Source organism: Juglans microcarpa x Juglans regia, chromosome 7D (genome assembly GCF_004785595.1).
Source record: "Juglans microcarpa x Juglans regia isolate MS1-56 chromosome 7D, Jm3101_v1.0, whole genome shotgun sequence".
Taxonomy (NCBI): Eukaryota; Viridiplantae; Streptophyta; class Magnoliopsida; order Fagales; family Juglandaceae; genus Juglans; species Juglans microcarpa x Juglans regia.
This window is the reverse complement of record NC_054606.1, coordinates 13,323,980-13,346,802: the sequence shown is the minus strand read 5'-3', so window position 1 is coordinate 13,346,802 and position 22,823 is coordinate 13,323,980. Positions and strand designations below refer to the sequence as shown.

Genomic DNA, 22,823 nt, shown 5'->3' with positions numbered 1-22,823 from the left:
TGCCTTTACATGCTTATATTATCTTTTTATATGTTTTTGGTTAACTTGCTGAGATTTCTCGAAATCTCACGAGAGAATGATAGAAATTGTGACAAAATTAAAAGAGGACAATGGGGAAACACAAGCAGGAGGGTCCCCCAACAATTAAGGATGACCACAGGAGCCTCGAGCATCCTGCGGAGCCGACAGCAGAGGAAAGGCTAGAGGCAGCCGATAAGTTCATTAGCGAAATACTAAAGCTTTTTTAGGGCTTGCAGAAGATCATAGCAAAAGACAAGCCCAATTCGGATGTGTTTTTGGGATTCCTTCATAAACCATGTTTTGGATTTTTGGTGAACTAAGTAATGAGGATTGTGGTTTAAAATCCTTATTTTGTATTTTAGAAGTTTCTAAACAAGTATTTTGGGATTTTAACTTTATTTGGTACCATACATAAATTTCTCTATGTTTACATAGACTTGAACATTTTTCTGCTACAATTATTGCATACTACTAATAACATGTTAAGTGCATTGCATGTTAACTGTTATGAACGAGAGGAATATAGGCTTTAGTTACATGTTCTAACGCTCCAGTCTCCTTCTAATCCCAAACAAGGTTTAGGGGCGTCAAAGTAAAAGACTTGGCAAGGATCGTGGTGCCAAAGGTACCAAACAAACAACAACACCCAAAGTTTAAATCGGGTTAGGCATGCAATATTCACTAGGAAGTGTACATGTAAGGAAATAGATATCTGGTAGGCAACAAAAAAGTAAAGGTTTAGTCTGAAGGCTAAACATTATAGTAACAGAAATCTATCAGAAAACATAAATATATTCTCACAACATCCACAACTCACTTCATTCCTTAAATAACTTTACACATGTCCAGCTGATTGATTCGTACACTTAGAATGAGGTCGACCGAACGTATATGGTCGCCTGGCTAATAGTTACAAATACAGCTCCCATAAATGGTAGGTCCTACACCAGAAATAGAATGACACACTTATTGCTCAGGCAGGGTTGGCTCTTCCTCCTTAAGTATCACTCCGGGATCTAAATCTGCATCAAAGTCTATGTATACCGAAACCATAGGCAGTTAGAAAGCTATGACAAAATTGCTAATGAGAAACAATACTCGTGAATATGTAATGAACATTTTCATGTAAGTAGGTGAACGCATGTATTAGTGCAATGCAAGGAATCTTCCTCTCAGGCAAAAACACATGTATTCGTAAACATGGCAAGAAATTAACCTCTTAGTAAAACATATTTATATAAGCATGGTAATGAATCACCCTCTAAAGAATTACCCTCTGCGCAAAACTTAATACATATACAATTGTAAATGTCGCTAAGATAAGGAAACACCCTCTTCTCAAGCACGTAAAACCCGTCACACCAATCACATAGCCGTTCACAATTCTCACATAAATATTCGTAACACAAACATTCGTCGCCTGATGGGCCAATAGGGATCAAGTCGCTCCACCGTTCAAAATCAGGGAATCTCTCCCACTTGACCAATATGGTGCAAGTCAACTCGTCTGTCCCCAGCACAAGTTGACTCCCACACAGAAATATACATGTTGAATTGGAAAATGTCTACACATGATACGCGAGAAGGATTTTTCATCTCATCTATTAGGTGAGGCCAACGCGATACCTCCCACCCCAATCATTCACGGGGGACTCTTTCTACCCATATGAAGCTCATGGTGATGCACCACAGGAATGGTCCGAGCTCCATCTCATCCATAATGATTGACACAATACGGTTACTCATACAGTTATATAAATATTCACATACAGATAGCACCAAAAATAAATGCATTCAAATATTAGAAAACACGAAGTAAAAATATTCATAAACATAAAGGTGAAACATTTAATATTTCATGATGAGAAATTGGGGAGATTACAAAGTATGCTTATGCCAAAATTCCATAACAACCTTACACAACATTTATTCTCCATTCCTTGGCATTGTCTTAGAAACTAACCTATCTCACTGCCTTAGAATTATAGCAACACTATGCTGCTCCTTTCTTCGTCTCCTTTAAAATCACTTGTTGTAACAACATATTCCCCAATAAAGTTATTTTTAGAGTTCTCAAGGAACCGGTGTACTACTAAACTTTGACTTAAAAACTTTTCTTGTTAATGAAACGCTAGATACAAAAGATTCTATAATTAAATAAAGTCAAGCTTTATTAAATTCTTAAAATCCAAAAGAAAGTCTACAGAAGCATTATTTAAAACCAATAGGGTCTCATGTACTTAACAAAATAACTTATTAAACTAGAAATCATAAAGCTAGCATAACATAAACTATTTACACCTCTGCCTCACCTCCATGGGCTAAGTCCTGTCTTGCACCTTCATCCTCATAAAAATCCTCACCTGGGAAGGTTAAAATATAAAAACATAAAAAAATGAGTCGAATACTCAATAAGCAACACATCATACAGTAAACATAAATTAAAATAAATTTTTAATGACCGATATTTAAATTCTAAAAGGAGTATAACTCATTCAATAAATAAAAAATGGAATTTAACAGTTATTGAACATAATTAAAACTCCTAATCAACCTAAATAATTTATTACTCGTGGGCATATCCAATATGGCTCATTAAATATAATTTAGGCCCAACAAAAATTATCAATATTCCGAAATCAGAATTATTGGGTCGAGTTGTTACACTTGTTTTTTTCTAAGAATTTGACTCCAAGGGTTCTCAAGTGTCTTTGATCTCAAAAGTGAGATTTTGGCTTTTACCATAAACCTTTTATAGTACGGGTTCGTTAAGTGTCCTTCTGACTTTAGGCGTGCTTGAATAAAAGTCATTTAGTCTCGATCGTCTCACTTATGGCAGAGTAATACTGTGGTAACAAAACAAACACTTAGGATTTACAAATAAACTAGAAAAAATAAACCAACCCAAGTATCAAAATCAATTAAAAAGAAAACCAAAACCAACCTATACAATCCACTAACTGACCCGTAGAAAATGTAAAAGAATAAAACACTGTACCTTAACATTAGAGAATTGCATCATGCCTCTTGCACCAAAATGAAGAAAGACCCCTGTATATACTCTGCTCAAACCCCGCAATACACCTCATCATTAAAACCATGCACCATGACTCTTGCACCGTAATGAAGGAAGACCTCATTTATCGATTCTGATCAAGCCCCACAGCAAAGGAGGTAACTCACGCATGTTTCTCCATTCCGCATCTCCATCACTTGCACCCCGTCGAGCTAACCAATCTGCAACAGCATTTCCTACTCTAAAAATATGAGATATCTTGTAGTCCATTGTTGGAAGCAACTCTTGAAGTTCCTCCCAATAATCCTCCAAACGCTAGATGCCGCATTAAGTTTTCTACAACCACGACAGGACAACCTTTGAGTCCATTTCAATATCTACTAATGACAGATCTAATTTTTTATAGTGTTTAACACCCTCCAGTAATGCCCTCAATTCTACTCAGGTACTATCACCATATCCAGATTCGTTGAAAACACCAACAGAGCTTTGCATATCCCGAATCACTCCCCTAGCCTCCGAAGATCCTTGGTTTCCCAGACTACTCCCGTCTATGTTTAATTTGACTCTACCCTGTGATGGCTTAGACCAAGATATTAGTTGAGATGGCTGTTGTTAAATAGGAATTGGAGAAATATTTAGGCTGTTAAGAATGTAAGAACTGGCTTGAGTGAACTTTTTAATCTTAGAAATTCCTTAACAGAGCACGATTATCCAGTGTTTGATGGAATGCCATACAACCCGAACTGACTCAGCCTTGCCTTCCATACGTGCAAGGCATCTTCTGCCCCATAGTTTCCAAGAAATAAGAGTAGGTAATGAGCCCATAATGACACCTATTTGAGAGGAATTTGAGGCTCTCCGAAACCAACTAAAGCATGTTTCACGCCATGTTCTTCCAATCTGCAGGCCAAGAAGAGAACCACATTTTTTCCAAACCTCATCTGCAACCTCCCCATCAAATAAAACATGGTTTAGATCTTCATACTTACCTTGCCTACAGTAGTTACATTTTGAAACCAGAGAAATGCCAATCTGCCTAATTATGTCATCCACTGCTAGAGCACCATGCCATGCCTTCCACATTAGCACTGAGAATTTTTTAGGAAGCATGTTATTCCATATTCATTTATGCCCCTCCAAGGTAGGACCTCTTACCTGAATACATTCCCAAGCTAATTTAGTGGTAAAAATGCCACTTTCAACTTTGGTCCAAATTAGCATGTCTCCTCCCTCTTTACATTTTGCAAGCACATTGAGAGTACTCTATGTTGTTTCAATAGCCACCAGCCTTTTTAAAAGAGCCACATCCAATCCACTTTTAAGATTGCATTCATTGACTTTTAATAGATGTTGCTCGATCACTAGAAAAGTTTCAACAATAGACCCATGTTCCAGCCACTTATCATACCAGAAAAATACATTTCCATCTTCAAGTTTCCATTTGGAATTACTCAAGACAGTAGGAAAATTTTTAATAATCTTACGCCAAAAACTTGTACCCTTTTGAGGACCAAGTAACATGAAAGGTTTATTTCTAACGTATTTCTTACGAAAAAAATTTGCCCAAAGAGAGTTCTTATGCATCAATTTTCATGCAAATATTAACTGAAGTGCTCTTTGCATCTCATCAAAAGGTCCAATGCCCAAACCTCCTTCTGCAGTTGGCCTACATATGTTCCTCCAAGCAACCCATTTTTTCTTTCCTCTTCCATCACTTTCTCCCTAAAAGAAGGAACTCATTAGCCGATTTAATGAATAAATAATATGTTTAGGAACCTGCAAAACCGCAAGTAGATGCAAAGCCATGCTCGAAAGGACATGCCTCAGTAAAATCACTCTCCCCCTCACTGATAACAGTCTCATTTTCCACCCGCTTATTTTTTTTAAACCTTACTCACCAACTCCTCCAAGTCCGCAATTTTAAGTTTTCTGGAAACAATGGAAACCCCAAATATTTAGAAAGGAATTTACCTTCCGAGAAAGCTGTCAATCTTTTGAGATTTCTTCTTCTAGCTATGGAAATTTTATTAGAGAAAAATATAGCGGTTTTCTCTTTGTTGATCAACTGACCAGTCTAATTTTCATATGTAGCCAAAATTCTTAAATGCATCGAATTGAGTTACGACTTCCATTAGTGAAAATGACCACATTATCCACATACATTATATGAGAGATCAAACTAGTACCTCGGGCTTGTGAAAACTGGCCAAAACTCTTCTCCTCCACACTTTACTTTATAAGTCGTGATAAAATTTCTTGCAAAATAATGAACAAATAAGGGGATAAATAGTCCCCTTGTCTCAATCCTCGACCACCCTAAAAGAAGCCTTTTGTAGTACCATTCATCAAAATAGAATACCAAGGCGTAGAGATGCACTCGCCAATCAAGCCACAAACTGTGTTAGAAAAACCAAAGGTTTGAAGCACCTTCAGAAAGAAATACCAATCAACACGGTCATATGCTTTGGTCATGTCCAGCTTTAACACCACATTCCCACCATGTATCTTCTTATTAATAGAGTGAACCATTTCCTGTATAAGACTAATATTTTCAAAAATACTTCTACCATGAATAAATGCACTTTGTTCAAGAGATATCATTTTTGGGAGGAGAGATGCCAAACAGTTCACAATCACCTTCGAGCAAAGTTTATAAAATACCGAACAAAGACTTATGGGTCTAAATTTATCAAACCCAGTTGGCATATCCATCTTCGATCTTAACACCACATAAGAAGAAGAATAAAATCTAGGCCATTTACCACCTCTAAAAAATTCTGCAGTTGCTGCCATGATATCCAGCTTGATGATATCCCAAACACTTTTAAATAAACCCGATCCAAAACCATCTGGACGGACCCGGAGCACTATTAGAAGGTATAGAATCCAAGGCACTTTTCACTTCTTCAATCGATGGAATGGCACAGGTTGCTTCACTCTCCTCCATTGTTATAACGGGCAAAATGAGATGAGATAAATCTGGTGAACTCCCATATGTTTCCTTTTGCAGAAAGTTTGAAAAATAATTAACCGCTCCTAAATGGATTTCCTCAGGTGAACTCAAATAAGTGTCATCTTGAAGTTTCATATCCATGACTCTCTTTTTCCTCTTGTAGGATAAATAAGCATGGAAGAATTTTGAGTTTTGATCTCCTTCAGCACGCCACCTAACTTTCTCCATTTGAGCCAGTCTACTCTCTTCCCGATGCCTCCAACCAGCTAACTCCACATGTTTCAGCGCAAGTTCTTGTTCAGTCCCCGAATCCCATTCATGCTGTAAAACTGACTCCAATGTTTCTACTTGAGTTTCTAACTCTTGTAAATGACCCTCACTCCTTCCAAAAATCCACTTATTCCATTCTCTCAAAGCTCACCTTAATTTTTTCAGTTTGAGAGCCAATTTCAAAAGATTCGTACCACCCATATCCTCCTACCAGATTTTTCCACAAATGGCTGAAATTCTAGGTGTTCTATCCACATTTGCTGGAACTGAAAAGGAGAAAGGCCATAAGAGAAAGGATCTGACTGAAATTCCATGAACATGTGCGAATGATCCGATGTAGATCTCAGTAAATAACTGATTGTCGCATTAGGAAATCTTGTCAAGCAGCTAGCATTCAAGAAGCACCTATCTAGTTTTGCCCAACTTCTCGAAAGACCACTCTGCCCATTACACCAAGAGAACCTCCTTCCCAAAGAATTCATTTCAATCAATCCACAATGATAAATCCTGGAATTAAAATCCTCCATTGCTGCTCTCAGACGAGGTCTTCCACCCTGGCATTTTGAATCCTCTCTTATAATATTAAAATCACCTACAATAATACAAGGTTCAGTTCCTAGAACCTAGCCATTCAATTGCTCCCAAAGATCCCTTCTCTCCACCATAGTGCACTTGGCATATACAAAACAGCATAGGAAATTTGTAATGCCATCTTCTATTCAAAGTAAAATGAAATGCTCACTACTTAGAACAAGTTGAACTGAAATATCATCCTGCCATAACACCCAAATTTTACCAGCCTCCCTTTCATTAGTAATAAACTTACCCATATGTAACAAATGAAGTAAGTCTTGCATCTTATCAAATGAGGCAAAAGATTCCATTAAAGCAACTATTTTCGGTTTCATTTTCATAACCAATCTCTTTAATCTACCTCGAGAGGTTCCAAGACCTCAAATATTCCATGTTAAAACCAGACCAATCATAAAGAAAATTTATTTGGCCAGACTAACACTCGGGTCGAGCTACGAACTTTTTCAAAAGTTTTCCGAACTCCTTTTTTCTTCACCTCCACTCCCTCATTTTCAGTGACATAATCTCTATGCTTCAAAAAGTTTTCGACATTTGATTCCATGTCAGGTTCAGAAACAGAGTCTACCATATTAATGTTTTCAACAACGTTCTCATCAGGCATGGCAGCTAATTCTAGAACTACAATATTATTTTCCACAGGTACAGGTCCTTATATTGTATCATCTTCAACCTCCTCCACTTGATACTCCCTCTCCTTTAAAATATGTTCTTCACTCGGCTTGTCATCACTTCTGCTTATCTCCACTGTGTCTTGGTTTAGTACTGATTGTCCATCCTTTGTCCTATCTTCATTTTGAATTAAGACATGATCCTCAGATTCCTCAATCTGTGTAACCACATTTTCACTCGTAATTCCTTGTTTAGTGCTTGAAACAACCATCAAGCCTTTGCCTTTATCTATCTCATCGTTTGGGACAAGGACTTGATCTGCTTTTTCAGAATCCATACCTTTCGCATTCTTACATACCCAAGTTTTTTCTCCATTATTATGTCTTCAATCTACACGTTCCTACGTTGTGCCCTTGCAACTTACACTTTGAGCAAAATGTCGGGAGAGTCTCATAAATCGCTTCCTATTTGAGTCCCATCCTTGGCATCACAATTCAGAAAAAAGGAATCGGATCTTTCACAGCATCCATCTCCAAACATAAACGTGCACCATTCGTGCGAGTTGCACATTTCATAGAATTATCCCTTCGAATGTAACGACCAATCGATGTAGCAAGGATCTTTAGAAAAGATTCATGATAAAAATTTGGAGGAAGCCCTGGCAGCACTATCCAAATAGGTACCATCGATGGTTCTTCATCTTCATTGAAATCTGGCTTCCAGTGAAAAGCCCGATATTGAACACCATTCACCTCACAGGTTTCACGAGAGAGAGCTTTCAGGAAATCTGGTTCATTTGAAATTCGGACGAAAACATTTCATGTTCTCCTCATGGTAGAAACAACCAGCATGCACGATAAGCCCCAATGGTTATGAATGAAACACCGAATAGGATCCAACGAGGGCCTCTCCCGTAGAAACTTTAGAATGATGGAAAAAGGAAATGGTTCTGCAAATCTCGCAATCTCCTCTTTAGAAAACTAGAAACAGAGTTCTCCATCCACATACTTTGGCCCACGATGAGGCACGGACATCTCAGGTATAGGTTGCAGAACCGTTAAGACATGATCAACGTAGGGATGTCAATTTGCCTCTACGGCACTAGCTGCCATGCAGGATGATAGAGACATTGGCAGGGCACGGTTGTGAGGGTCCCGCCTAATGCGAAAGGGGATAGAGCATTTGTGGAGTTGAAGGAAATGCAAAGATGAGGAACACTCCAATGGTCTAAGGAATCAGCAGCGGGAGACACAGAATGCATCTAGTCCAACATCTGAGCAAGCAAGCACCTTATGGAAGGCCGACTGACATGTTCCATAGCTAGGTAGAGATGAGTGTCTCGCCCATGGTAGCAAGCTAGGAAAACTGCCTACTATGAGGGCAAGAACGAGGAGTTGAAGTGGCTGGTAAACTTAAATGAAGAGTTACCCACCCAAGACGAGAAATGATCACTTACCCAAAAGGAGCAATAGCCAAAGACAGACCAACCCAGACATGGGAACTTTCCAAGATAATACGGAAGGGCTCAAAAAAGTGTCAATGTTGTGCATGGAAGCCCACGCTCCATTTGAAAGGTCACATCTGGAGTGAGCCTACAATGAAAGCTGAAGGCATGGCAAGTCGTATCATCTGAACTTAGAAGTATGGCTCAACACCACGTGGAGAACCCTCATTCGAGGAAGGACTGAGAAGTTGGCATACCATAAGGGTGTGCAAATCATACCCTGGTCATCTATCTCTGTCATCCTATAGCATGACAAGATAAGGATGATGGACTCCTATCCAAGCATACCTGGGGTCAGAGATATGTCAGAAAGGACATCTAACAATCTCACTCTATTTAAAGGACCTAGACGTGGGACAAGATCTTACTTTTAAGACCTTATTCACTAAAAAACTCGAGAAGTCAACTGATGCAAAAAGCAAGGAGCAGAGAAGCAACGAGAGAACTTCCGACGTAGGAATGCAAGTTAGCTTCTAAGACAGTACTGGGTAATGTGTGGTAAATGTTGTGTGTAAGAGGCATTGCATTATTTCTACAACTTCTCTCTCATTCTACAATGTAACTTCTCCCTCATCAGAAATCAATGTTTTCGATATTTTCATTGTTTTCTATACCTGACGTTGAGACCCTATGTGGGAACCCTGGATATCGGGGTGTGTGTGTGTGAGTAGTAGATGGCACGAGTCTCTATTCATGGTACCGGACGAAGAGTTCTCCATGACCATTCTGTGACACATTACCACGTACATCACACAAGGAGAATGCCTTGTGGGGAGTGGGGTGGAACGATGTCGTATTTAGCCTCACCTGATAGTCGGGATGTGGGATCCCTCGGCATCTCACGTGCTATTGTCTTCGAGTTGGTTGGCCAAGTAGAGCAGTATCCCCGATACAACAAGTATTTGTGTGTGCGCACATGTGTGACAAATGAGAGCCTATGTGACGAATGAATGCCTATGAGCAATTATCTATGTAATGAGCACTTGTGTGGTAAAAGAATATTACTTGGCTTAAATAGACCAAATATTGATTTTTTACAGGTTTGCTACTTATCTGCAGATGGGTTACTTCTTGCCATAATATTACTAATATGTTCTATCTATTTTGCATAAAGAGAGGGTAACATCCCGAAAGGGTAATTCCTTGCCAAATTTTGAGGATGCACATAGCTATAAAAGGGAGGGTGATTCCTATCCAAGCATATACGTTTTTTTCTAGTATTTTCATAAAAGGTTTTCACAGCATCTTCGATAGCATTATCTCTCATTAGCAGTCTTATCATAACCACCTAACCTACCTATGATTTCATTCTCGAGACCATAAGCTTTGATGCAGGTACAAACTCTGGCATAACGCTAGAGGAAGAGAGTCAATCACGCCCGAGTCCTGCTTAAGGAAACTAGGACCCATCTTTGCATCTCGGCCTAATCATTTTACTCAATTTAGTTTCATTTTTCTGGGAATTCAAGTTACTTGGGGCTCATGATAGTTTCCATCTCTATTAGGTCAAATACATCTCAGACTTACTTCATTGTGTGCACATGCTTGGCACCAAGCCTTCCAAGTCACCATGTGCTAGTGGTGCTAAATTGTCGAGCCTCGATGGTGAGCCTTATCTAATCCGTATGAGTATCAACCTTCTTCTCGTAGCTTATCATGACTCCGATTAGGCTGGTAGCCTAGATGATTGCTGCTCCACCTCTAGCTTTGGTGTATTTTTTTGACTCCTCTCTAATTTCATAGGGTGTTGAGAAGCAATCGGTTGCTTCAAGATCAAGTCCTGAAGGGAAAATCACTCAATGGCAGTCGAAACTATCGAACTATTCTGGTTGCAGATGTTGTTTAAAGAACTTCGAATTGCATAACATTCTCCATCTATCATTTGGTGTTGACAACATTAGTGCACTTGCCTTAGACTCAAATCCAATTTTTCATGTCCACACTAAACATACAGAGGTAAACTATCATTTTATTCCGGGTGATTTTTTAAATGAAGATATTGCTCTCAAATTCATTTCTACTAAGGAACAACTTCTTAATTTATTTACAATAGGACTCTCTTCCTCTCTCTTCCTGAATTTGAAGTCCAAACTCAGGGTGTGTCTAGCCCCCCTCAACTTGAGTGGGGCTGTTAATGTGAATCCCTCAGCCAAGATTCTTGCACTTGGGTCTAATATAGGAACTATGAATTATACAGCCCATGATGGGCAACCACCTGATACAGAGGAAGTCACATATGGAAGATTACGCACTTGAGTCAACACCTTCCTCTTCATAGCAGATCTGCAATCCTATTGATTGATAGAATCCTAAGCAATATAGCAATTATAGCAGTTATTTATTGTAAAGATACTCTCTTGAAATTCCATGCATATTCCAAAATTGTATTTCCTTTCTTTACTTTGTACAGTTCTACATAACAACAATAGAATCTCATGGTTGGGCATCTCGTCTATTATTTCACTTAATTTAGTGATTGGTGTTAGCTATGTAAAATAAACAAACTGTGAATCCATGAATCATTTATTATTGCATTGTGAGGTGACAAAGGTGATGAGATATTCAAAAGGACTAGAATTGCATGAATGATACCTATGAGGGTGGTAGATGTCTAAGCTTCTTGGAATGATCTCCAAGGTAGTCCCCAAGTGGCCGCAGTTTGGAGAATGATTCCCTTATGTCTTATGTGATGCATATGCCTTGAAAGGAATTATAGAAGTTTTGAATATAGGGAATGCACTTTGGATGAACTCAGAAACCTCTTCGTGCACACTATTTCTTTGGTTTTCTGCTATCATCCTTAATGGACCTAGTGTTCATGATTTTCTTGTTTTATTTTCTGGCTTCTAGAATGTAACTAGATGTTTTCTTTTGTATACTCCCTATGTACTTCGACATTTTAACGAAACTAATCTTACCCATCAAAATAAAAACTTCGAAGAGGCAAGCAGTTCCAAAAAAATGAATTAATGAACAATTCCAATTTTTATTCCTGATCCAATCTAATAAATTCTTTACTTTCTTAATCATTCCTAAGTCAATTTCCCCAAAATTTCCTTAATATTGACCTTGTTCCATATTACCACTGAACACTATTTTCAGTTGTAAACTTTGGTTTCAGGCATTTCGATCTTATTGTTCCTAAGTAAGAAAGCTGTAGAAGCAAGTCAGCTTGCACCCAACGTACATACATACATAGTTAATCAACCAATTAACTTCAACTTCTATAAATGTTTTCTTTCATTACTGGTTTCTCTTAATAAACCCAGAAATACGCTTTTACCTGTCATTATCAATTCTCAAACCGTAAATGTGACCTAAAAAAATGGCACACGCAAGCTTCTAAGAATTTTGTGCACAAGCTGGAACAGATTTGAAAAAGCAGAAGGCAAAAGTAGCAGGGCAACTGCATTGGTAACAAAACAAAAAGGAGAGTTTCACAATAAAAACGATTTTTTTTAAAAAAATGCAGGTATGGAGTCGCATCAGCAGCATACAGATAAGGCCTAGGCATGGCACCATTCATGCCTTCAAATCAATCTGGAAGGAACCCAGCCAAAAAGTACGGTAAGATGGCTGGAAAATCATTAGGGCGCAACTGAGAGAAAGGTATCAACCAGAACGTAATAGCGCAAAGTCTATTATTATCATTCAGCCTTGATCTGGTGATTCCAAATGCTTATTTCTTAGCATCCACCTTCTTTTCTTCTTCTTAATCATGGATGCTGGCACATCTGGATGACCAATACAGAAAGATGACGTGATCTGAAAACCATCTTGATGGGACAATAAAGCTTACCACAACTAACAATCAACTCCGTAAACAAAGCCTGCTATAATCCCACACTGGAGTATAACATAAAAGACTCCAATTACGAAATAAAGCTTTAGCTGCATCTTGCAATGGCAACATTAATCAAACTTATTGCAGTAACTATCTAGGGCTGCCTAGCAAAGGCTATATTCAAGAAATTGTTCAACTAAGCTAAATACAAGGCTCCACATCGGTGTGTTCATAAAAAAATCAGTGTCTATTCTCATATGATACTGCATTTAGCAGGCAAGAGCGCCGTGACATACCAGTATCTAAAATGGAAATCTGAAGGTTTTCTTGTGGCCATAGTACGTACATAATTAGAACCCTTTCTTATTTCACTTGAAGGACAACCTCAGCTTTTGTCTTTGTGGTAGTTGTTAATGTGATAATAGAGCTTTTTTGACTTTTATTAGGTGGACATTTGCATCAAGTACTACTTAAACCCAAGTTAGAGAAGACAGTAAACAATAGCAACTTTTTGCAAAAAGCTAGGGTGTTAAATCAATCCTCCCCAATGGTAAATACAATTTTCTAAGAATTCCTTCAATGTATTAACTTTACCTTAAACCGTTACCCTTTTACCTTACTACCTCCTTTTTATTTTGTTTCTTTTACTTGATTGTTTTCAATAATGTTTTATTTCTTCTAGGGCTGTAAATGAGCATAGCCATTCATGACCGGCTCAAACTTGGCTTGTATGTACTCAGTTCAAGCTCGATTCATTTAATAAATGAATTGTTCATGAACACTAATATCAGTCCAATATATAATGAGTCAAATCTATATATGTTTGGCTCAACTCATTTTAGACTCATTAACAAAGTTCATATAAGCTTGACTCATCTCATCGGATCTCGTTTTAAAGCTCATAATATATAAATATATATATGTATATATTATATTCATACGCATTATATGTATTAGATGATAACTGTATTTTATATATTTATTCATGTATTATAAGTTTATTGAAACAATTGAGAGAAGGTTGGCAGGTTGGCAAAGGGTCTACTTGTCAAAAGGAGCAGAATTAGTTTAATCAAAAGCACTCTCTAATCTCCCAACATATCTCCTATCTTTATTTCCCATACCTGCTAGTGTGGTAGGTCGTATTGAAAAGATTTTATGTGCTTTTTTGTGGGGAGGAACTGGAGATGAGGCCAAGTTCCATCTTGTTAGTTGAGACAAGGTTTGCTTCCCGGTTTCTAGTGGAGGGTTGGGGGTCCGTAATTTGAGGTTATTTAATAACAGCCTCCTTGAAAAGTGGTTGCGGCGGTATCATCAAAAGGAGGCTTTGTGGAGGGTCATTACTTACTCTTATGTATGGGAGCGAAAGGGGGGTGGCGTTCTAATGAAATTAGGAGCACGCATGGAGTGGAGTTGTGGGAGAATATTAGAAATGGATGGGGGATTTTTCTAGATATTGCAGATTTGAGGTCAGTATGGGTTCAAGAGTGTGCTTTTGGCACGGTACTTGGTGTGGAGATAGGGCTCTCAGGATTGCATCCCCTACACTACCAGACTGCTCGTGATAAGGACACTTCAAGCAACGACTACGGATAACTCTAGTAGCTCATTTCAATGAATGTTTTTTTTATTAGAACAGCTAAGGATTGGGAACTTGGTTCCATATCCGATTTTTTCAGCTTGTTCTGCACCATTATCGTAGGTAATGCTGAGATGGATGGGATGATCTGGACTCAAGTTAGGAGTAGGAGACTCACAGTTCACTCTTTGTACAAAGCTCTGTCGGTTCAAAACCACTTTTTCCTTAGAAGTGCATTTGGAGATGTAAAGTGCCCCAAGGTAGCTTTCTTTGGCCGGACTGCTTTCCTTGGGAAAATCCTTACCATCTATATTCAAAGGAAATATGTGGACATTTTGTTATTGATTGGTGTTATATGTGTAAGAAAAATGTGAAACCATGGATCATTTATTATCACATTGTGAGGTGGCTAGGGATTGGCATTGATAATGCTCAAAAGGGTGGTGGGCCATTTTGGTGTGTCGAAGAAGACTTCAGGGCAACCCCCAAATTGCCCTTATATGGAAAATGATTCCTCTACATCTAATGTGATGCCTTTGGATGGAGAAATGATCAGTGCTTAAAAGATTGGGAACATTCCTTGATGAGATCAAAAGATTCCTCTTCAACACTAAATTTTTATGGGCTACTGTCATTTTTTTTGATGGGGCTAGTTTCATGATTTCCTCGTATCCATTTCTAGTCGTTACTTGTAACTAGGTGTTCTCATTGTAAATCTCCTTTGTACTTGGGCTACATCTATTTTCCTTTTTCAATAAAGTTTTATTTCACCTGTAAAAAAATTTACTATGTGAAATACAATGATAACTTATACTAAACGTTAGACCAATGATAACATATGTTGAAAGTTATAACTATCACTTATAACTTGTAGTTACATATTATCTACTGACACTACAATATATAATAATTTATACACAACAACTGTAAAAATTCTTTTACTAACTTTTTCTTTTAATTTAAAAGTTTAAAACTTAATTTATATTATAAATTCGTTTTATTATAATTTTTTTATCAAAACTATTTGTTTAAATGTATAAATAGTTAAAATTTATTGCGGACTTTTTATACTTTTTACATCAATTAAATAAAAAAATCGAATTTTTCGGGAAAAAAATAAACATCAAGCTCAATCTCATTTGTTTGCTTTTCTTTGAATGCAAACATAACTAATATTACGAAGCCGAATTCAAACAAGAATATTCAATCATTATTGGAGTTCAAGCCATGTTCGGACTACTAAATAAGTTATTCGAGCTTGAGCAATCTTGTTCAAATTCAGCATTACTAAATTCGAATACAATCCTAATTTTTTTCCGTCAAACGAAAGAAGTGGTTGTCATCTCCGTTTGGCAAGCCAATTCATAGCACTACTCTTCATAGCTAACCTAATCAAACAAGTTCCAATTTTGTTTCATCCTAATTGAATCTACTGACATTTGAAGATCTGGGTTATCAGTTCTTTCAAGTTTCTTCAAAAACCAATAGGGCATTGTGATCATTTAATCAAGTTTGGTCAACAAATATGAACCTGATGCAAGTTGAAAAAACTGTAGCTTCCCAACTCAACCCACCTTTTTTCAGAACATAGACCAACGGGTCAGAATAGTTGGATTAATCTCGAGTTAATGGAATATGGCAAGTTGTATCCAGAGGAAGAAAAATTTAAATGTATCTAGTTTATTCATAAATAATCTCTATGCAATAAAAAAAAGCCTTAAAAACCGCAGATCATTTAATCTTTACCTCCCTCAGGATATATTGAGTTATAGTGCACCTCTGCCCAAAAGCTCAAACAAATTACTGCAAAAAAATAAAAAAATAAATAAGAATCATCCTCATCTCAATGCACATCACTAAGCAACAAGATTAAACGAGGAGGAGATTTTTTTTTCTTTAATTTTTTAGCCATTTGGAAATTCTAAGTTGAAACAAAAATAAAAAGGGAAAAATCAAAAGAATGCGAAAACTGCTCAGAAGGGTTTCTCGCACATGAAATTAAACTCGGCAATTGAGAAGTCGGGAGAAAGAAACAAAAAAAAAATATGGCTGGTCCATCAAACAAAGAATCTATTTGCAGCATTGGATATAGTTTTCTGTTAGGAAAACATGATAAATCATTGGATGAAATGATGATAACTATATTGACACACCTGCTTCTGTTTACAATATTCCTTTGACTCGAAGGAAAGGTTCATTAGAAAAAAAGGTTAATACACCATTGTATAGTAGTAAGTTTTCTTAGTTAAGAAAATCTCTCGAGAAATTACTTCCACACTGCTAAAATGGAGCCTAAACCCATCCACATCCTTCTCAGTTAGCATTCCTTCAGAGAATATACAATTGAAATGATGAAATATCTTTTCCTGTAGAGCAAAAGGGCTGACATATGGCAAGGAGCCCATGAATGAGCAATGGAAGTGCACAAGGCATAGGGCATTGACAACATAATTCCCACTGGGGTGAGCATTGCCCATGTGTATGGCTGAAGGGAGGCAAGTCACAAATGCAAAGTCAGTGTTCCAACAAGGTATGGTGTCCCAAAGAAATTTGTTTTACCTTCATACCAAAAGCAAACCATGGACTCCAACACATGGTGCCCGAAACAGTTTGAAAATTTTAGTAATTAGGGAGATACCACATCCGTTTCCTTTTAATGGGAAAACAGAATGGAAAATAAAAATTCATGGTCGGCATTGCTAATAATTATCTAGAAAGGTCTATGGCAAGGGGAGGTCATAGGAACATACTAGGATCTCAGGTTGGTCCAGCAAATATCATTCTCGACTACAGTGACATTATTATACATTACTTCGAAACATTATACGTACTGTTAGATATCTATCACCATTTGTCCACTTTATCATTGAAGCAGTGCACCAATATAGATTTATTCCTACTTTCTAATATTTACAATTGGAATTTGAAAACTCCATGAAGGGTACCTCGCTTTGATCTCTCAACATTAGGAAGAATCTCAATGTAGCAGGTGTCCTTGAAAGATGTTATCACAAATATTTTAACACCATACTGCAAGTAGATCACTAAATGCATTAGACAGAAGCATATCTACTCAAACGGTGAGCACTATGCCCATAATTGAAATTCTAAAACAAGCAGAAACAATTTAAAGCCCAACGGACTCAATGTTTAAAGATTTAAAGTAACTAATAAAAGGCATACAATTTCATATAATCAAAAGAAATTGAAGTGTAATTTGTTTAGCAGGGAGAAATAGGATTTCCAGATACAACAAGTACATGGGGTAAATTGACCTCCATAATGGACCCAAGGCAAATTTCAACATACCAGTTTACAATATTAGGTTGGAATAAAGTTGAAAGACAAAAGCAAAACAATGCAAGCTAGATCAATTGTAACATCTATAAGGAAAGGAAGGCGAAGGAATAAGAAGAAACGGCAAAAAAAAAAAAAAAAAAAAAAAGACAAATCCATCATAACTACAATAAATGTTAAGTCATTCAAGCATACCGAATCTGCAGCAGCCTGCAAAGTTACATGATCACCCCATTCACCACTCCTATTTTCATCCAAGTGAAAGGAATGTCAAAATATATTCTAGAACAAATCAGAAAGTCAACTTAAAGGAGAAGAAAATACTTGGACATCTTCTCCAGATAGTCATCATAAGCCATGGGAACATATCCCTCATAAATCTCCAGGTAAGATTTAAGCTGTATCATTCAAAATATATCACAACATAAATATGTATCGCAACAATAGTTTAACCCAATAAACTCTAACTCATGCTTTCAAAACCAATTAACTACTATAATGGCCAACCTGATTTATAACTTGCTCTCTCACAAATTTGTGGTGCTCAGGAGTTCGATAAAATTGATCCGATAAAGCTCGGAACTGGAAATATCAAGGAATGTAAGGGACATCATCTAAGTAATCAGCCACCATAATAAATAAGTATTCAGGTTTGACTATAATAGGCTTAAAATGAACTAAAGAACAAGCAAGTGTAAAATGAGACATGCATTTTGGTAGACGTTCTGAATTGATACTTGTCAAATTTGGTTCGTAAATCACTGATGGGGCTCAATATATTAGAAGTGAATCGTAGTGCAATAAAGCTAATAAATCATCAGCCCACTTGAAGGCCTATACATGAATAAAAAAGACAGCAAATATAATTGGGCACAAAAATCGCATCATTTACTGCCGTGCTAACAGAAAACATAAAATATTTTCATTCAGTTTTAAACTGGAATTCATATGAATGAAGTACGAAGGAATTTAAAAATCCAGAAGCACTTTTTTTATGGTAAGCAAACTCATAGAGCAAGGACAAGATGCAACTAATGCAAAAGTTTGGATAGACAGGTAATCTTTCCTTTTATCATGTGAACTTCTAGAGACACCATGGATTCTATCAGTCCGTAATAACAAAGTCCAGCATATTAATATCATTTAGGACTTTATATTGATACCAACAAAAACCATATAAAATAAATCAGTTCTTTTGTAAGACAAGACACAAGCAATTAGTTTTTACACATATAATTATTTGTATAAACATCGGTAGTGAAGAATAAAAGCCAAATCATCAATTTGCAAAAAGAAATGTAAAAACACCAGTATACAGGTCAATGATGAGAATGAAAGTAAAACAGAACTCAACATATTAGATTATACTTATCCAAGACAGTTGAAGTAAATTTCGTAACATGTTCTCATAAAATTCCAAAACAAATGTAAAAAGAAATAGAAATTCAGAACCATAACTCACCACTCTACTTTCTAAGGTAATGTAAACAAAGCCTTTGGTAAAATCAGACATAAGACATCACAATAACATACAAACTAAAGCATGCTTGCCATGGCAGAACAAGCTAACCTGACAGTTACCATCACCTTGAACTTTATGCTCAACCAAATCATATAACTGCAATCTAAAAAAAAGGGGAGGAGGTGGAAAATATTTCCAGATTAGTTTCGCATAGAAAACTTATCTGCAAAACCAGACGCAAGAAGCTCCTATAAATTTAGGGGGGGAGGGGGGGAGATAGAAGAAGAAAGCACCCATATATATAATAAACACAGAATACCTGTCCAGTAGCCTTTGATGATCTAATGTTTCTTCATCAACTGAGGGTATTTCCCCATTAATTCTTGGTACATGCTGCAAAAATAAAAAATAAAGAATAAAGACAAGATTTAAGAGTATAAACTATATACGGCCTGTTTTAGTATGTACCCATTGCCTACCTTCAGGCTGGAAAAAAGAAGTATGTCACCATGAAGGAGTCTTCGATTTAATCTTATATGCAATAACCAACCCCCCCCCCTACCCCCCCCAAAAAAAAAAAAAAAGAGAGAGAGAAAAGTCTGCATATATATGCAGTTGATACATCCAGTAGCAATTTTTATTATGTAAATACCCCTGAAAAATTTTAAGGGATTGAATTCGTGACCTCACTGTCAAACCCTTGCTTTGGGGGGAAGATGTCATTTGGTCATAATGACAAATAAATATAACCTTAGTGCATTCATTTGTAAGGGGTCAATAGTCATCATTCCACTATATGGTCACTGAAATTAAGAGATATGAAACAGCAGAATATATTATTCCCAGACAGTGTCTAACTCAACACGTGCAAAAAACCTGTATTACAACTGGTCAGAACTTAGTAGCTTTACAAAATCAACATGCAAGACCAAAGGATTCTTCATATGACATAGAAGCTAACTATGTAAATCAAAATAGCAGCAGTAGCATAAATTGCAAGTCTCATAAAGCCCTCAAATATTCGGCAGGAAGAAAAAGATAACTACAACTCCTATATATGCTACACTTACAGGAACAGGAACCATCAGAGTCAACCTTTTTCCCACTTCTCCATCAAAAGCATACTCATCCATCAACTCTAGTGAATATGACCGCTCATCCCCACAGTATGAGTTTTCATCAGGGCTAGAACATGAAGTAGAAGGTCTCATAGTATCATCCTCTTCCTGGCCACATTCGTGACCTAAAATTCCCAAATAATATAAGCACAATATACAACAGCAAGGCACACAACCCACAAACGAATCAGATAATTAGCTTCAAATGATTGAACTTAGCAATACCAGAGCCACAGTTTTTCATAGACTGACCAAGCCAATCCTGTGAGATAGAAGATAATTGCAAACGCTCCAATTCTTCATCTGGAGATCCAGGTGCTTCTACAACTGCAAGTTGTGATAGTTCTTCTTGAAGAGCTTGGGCAATAAGCTCATCATTTTCTATATTGCTACATTCTGTATCATAATTATCTTCCTCAAAATAATGTCCATGATAATGATCCACATCACCTTGAATAATGGTGCCATAATATCCACAACTAGAGTATGGATCACTGTCAAAGAGCTGTAGACCCCACTGAAGAACATCAGGATCTTGCTCGTATGTTGTCATATGCAATGTATGTAGGCTCTTAGCTCCGATTGTGTCAAACCAACCAGAAAGGTCTAATCCCAAAAACAACCTCGAAATTAGAGGTTAATAGCGTAACCTTTACTTATAGGCAATGGTAATCCATTGTAAGTTGCGTCATAGACATTTTCCTCTGAAACAAACATCACAAAACACTTTTTACAGCAAGAAATCAAAAGAATTGCTTTAACAAATATAAAAGAATAAAAATATTTACCAACAGATTCTATGGTCATCCACAATTCTTTTCTTTTGGTGTACTGGGAAATACAAGATGCCCTTTTACCTGCAAGATGTTATCAGATACACGTTCAGAATAAAATTTCTGTCCATCAAGAATGGCAATGAAGAGAATTGTACGAAACCAGTAAGTATATCATCTGTTTGTGCGAGGCAAAAAGGCACATCACAAAGGCAGAGACTTGCATCCCAAGATTCATCAGGTAAAAAGTTTCCGCCAAAGTATTCCACTTGATAAGTTATAATCCTTACATGCACTTGAGCATGCATAGTGACGGGCATAAACAAATAAAAGGAAAGAACAAGAAAGAAACCACAGGATCTAAGTATTCAAAGCAGCTCATTGGTATATAAAATGGTCATACCTATATAGATCCGCCGGGTTCCAGAAAGCCGGTCGAGTTGAAGTAACCACTAAAACAAGTTACTGGTCACGGGATCGAAATGGAGCTTTCCAAATATCTCTATCGGAATGCCCTTAACAAAGTAAAAGTAAGAACAAAATCAAAACCAAAACATAAATGATCTTCAATACGAACGTAAAAGAGATTAAGTCCTGAGTTATCAAACTGAAATAAAAATAAATACTGAAAAAATCAATAGCAAATATATAATTCATCTTCTTTCCTACAAGTTCTCGGCAAGCAAACACAGCATTACTTTTCATCAAAGGAATCTTCAACTTCACATTGCATTTCGTCAAACAAATCTTCACTCCACATCGCAAATAAAAAAGAGAGAAAAAAACAAATAGAGTTCAATCCAATGGAATCTCAATTAATGAAGAAGCGATTCACCTTCTATCTATCCGAATCGAATAACATCCAGATCATGTCTGTAACGCTGATCGAGACCCAGCAAGAAAAGATCCAAATGTTGAAGAAAGAAACAATAACATTATTTTTTTTCTTACAAAAAAACAAAAACAAAACAGAGAGAATTATTTAATTAAGATCAAGCTTAACAAAAATATTTTATAATTAAAGAGAATTTGGTTATATTATATGAATAATTTGGGAAAGCGGGTTCGAGACGCCACGGAATAATCCATCAATAGGGAGAATATTTTTAAGCACCGAGTATTCGTCGGTAGCGAACGAGTGAAAAGGGCCAAAACGGCAAAAGTGACGAACGTCACGAGGTTTCGATCAGTGTTTCAGAGAGTCTGGGGAGCGAATCTTGAAGACCCTGACGTTGACCGATTCACAAACTTACAAATATACACAAGACAGAGAGATTCGCCGTCCGGTTTTCGCTCTCTCTCTCTCTGGGACTGCTACGGCGGGAAGGCCCTATCAATGGAGAATAAAAAGTACTCCAATTATCATAGATACTTTCAAAACGCCATGTGCATGAACTGTACGCAGTACACAACAACTTCCAAAAACCTGCAAGCAAATCTGTGCAAAATATTCGTACGAATAATGTGACTCCAAAACCCCAAAAAAAAAAAAAAAATTAAGTGAAAAAAAGTGAAGTGATTTTATGGGACTGTAATAGTTAAAATAGATTCGGGAGTTAAATTTATCTTAATTTATCTAAATTTATTATTATAATTTTTTTAAATCTTAACATAAAATATAATAAATAATTTAATTTTTTTAAATTTTAAAATAATAATAATATTAAAAAATAATATTTTAACAATATTTTATCATCTCAACTTAACTCAATTTAACATTTAAACGCAACATACACGAGACGACCATATTAAAGAATATCAACCAAATAGTGGAGATCAACCTTTGAAAGATGATGGTGGTTTTTTAATAAAGGAAAATATCATTTTTATCATTTGTTTC

The 22,823-nt window shown here is 36.7% G+C and overlaps 1 protein-coding gene across 11 annotated transcripts; it reads right to left on the bottom strand.

Annotated features, from left to right (window-relative positions):
* Window positions 1-813: 813 nt before the first annotated feature.
* LOC121239218 (OVARIAN TUMOR DOMAIN-containing deubiquitinating enzyme 12-like) lies at window positions 814-21,811 on the bottom strand. 11 transcript variants are annotated; one of them, XM_041136382.1, is made up of 13 exons: window positions 21,653-21,811; window positions 21,387-21,498; window positions 21,003-21,067; window positions 20,436-20,914; window positions 20,163-20,335; window positions 19,412-19,485; window positions 19,201-19,255; window positions 18,138-18,212; window positions 17,955-18,028; window positions 17,826-17,874; window positions 17,279-17,363; window positions 16,080-16,136; window positions 12,406-12,704 (listed from the first exon to the last, which is right to left on the bottom strand). In XM_041136382.1, exons 4-13 carry the CDS (start codon window positions 20,761-20,763, stop codon window positions 12,622-12,624), a joined length of 1,053 nt encoding a protein of 350 aa, XP_040992316.1. In that variant the 5' UTR covers window positions 20,764-20,914; window positions 21,003-21,067; window positions 21,387-21,498; window positions 21,653-21,811; the 3' UTR covers window positions 12,406-12,621. The 11 variants fall into 11 exon arrangements, 10 of the variants coding, with proteins under 10 accessions (XP_040992323.1, XP_040992320.1, XP_040992322.1 ...); XM_041136390.1 differs by lacking the exon at window positions 21,653-21,811 and having other exon boundaries at window positions 20,436-20,537; window positions 20,661-20,914; window positions 21,387-21,644; XM_041136391.1 differs by lacking the exon at window positions 21,653-21,811 and having other exon boundaries at window positions 20,463-20,537; window positions 20,661-20,914; window positions 21,387-21,644.
* Window positions 21,812-22,823: the final 1,012 nt, after the last annotated feature.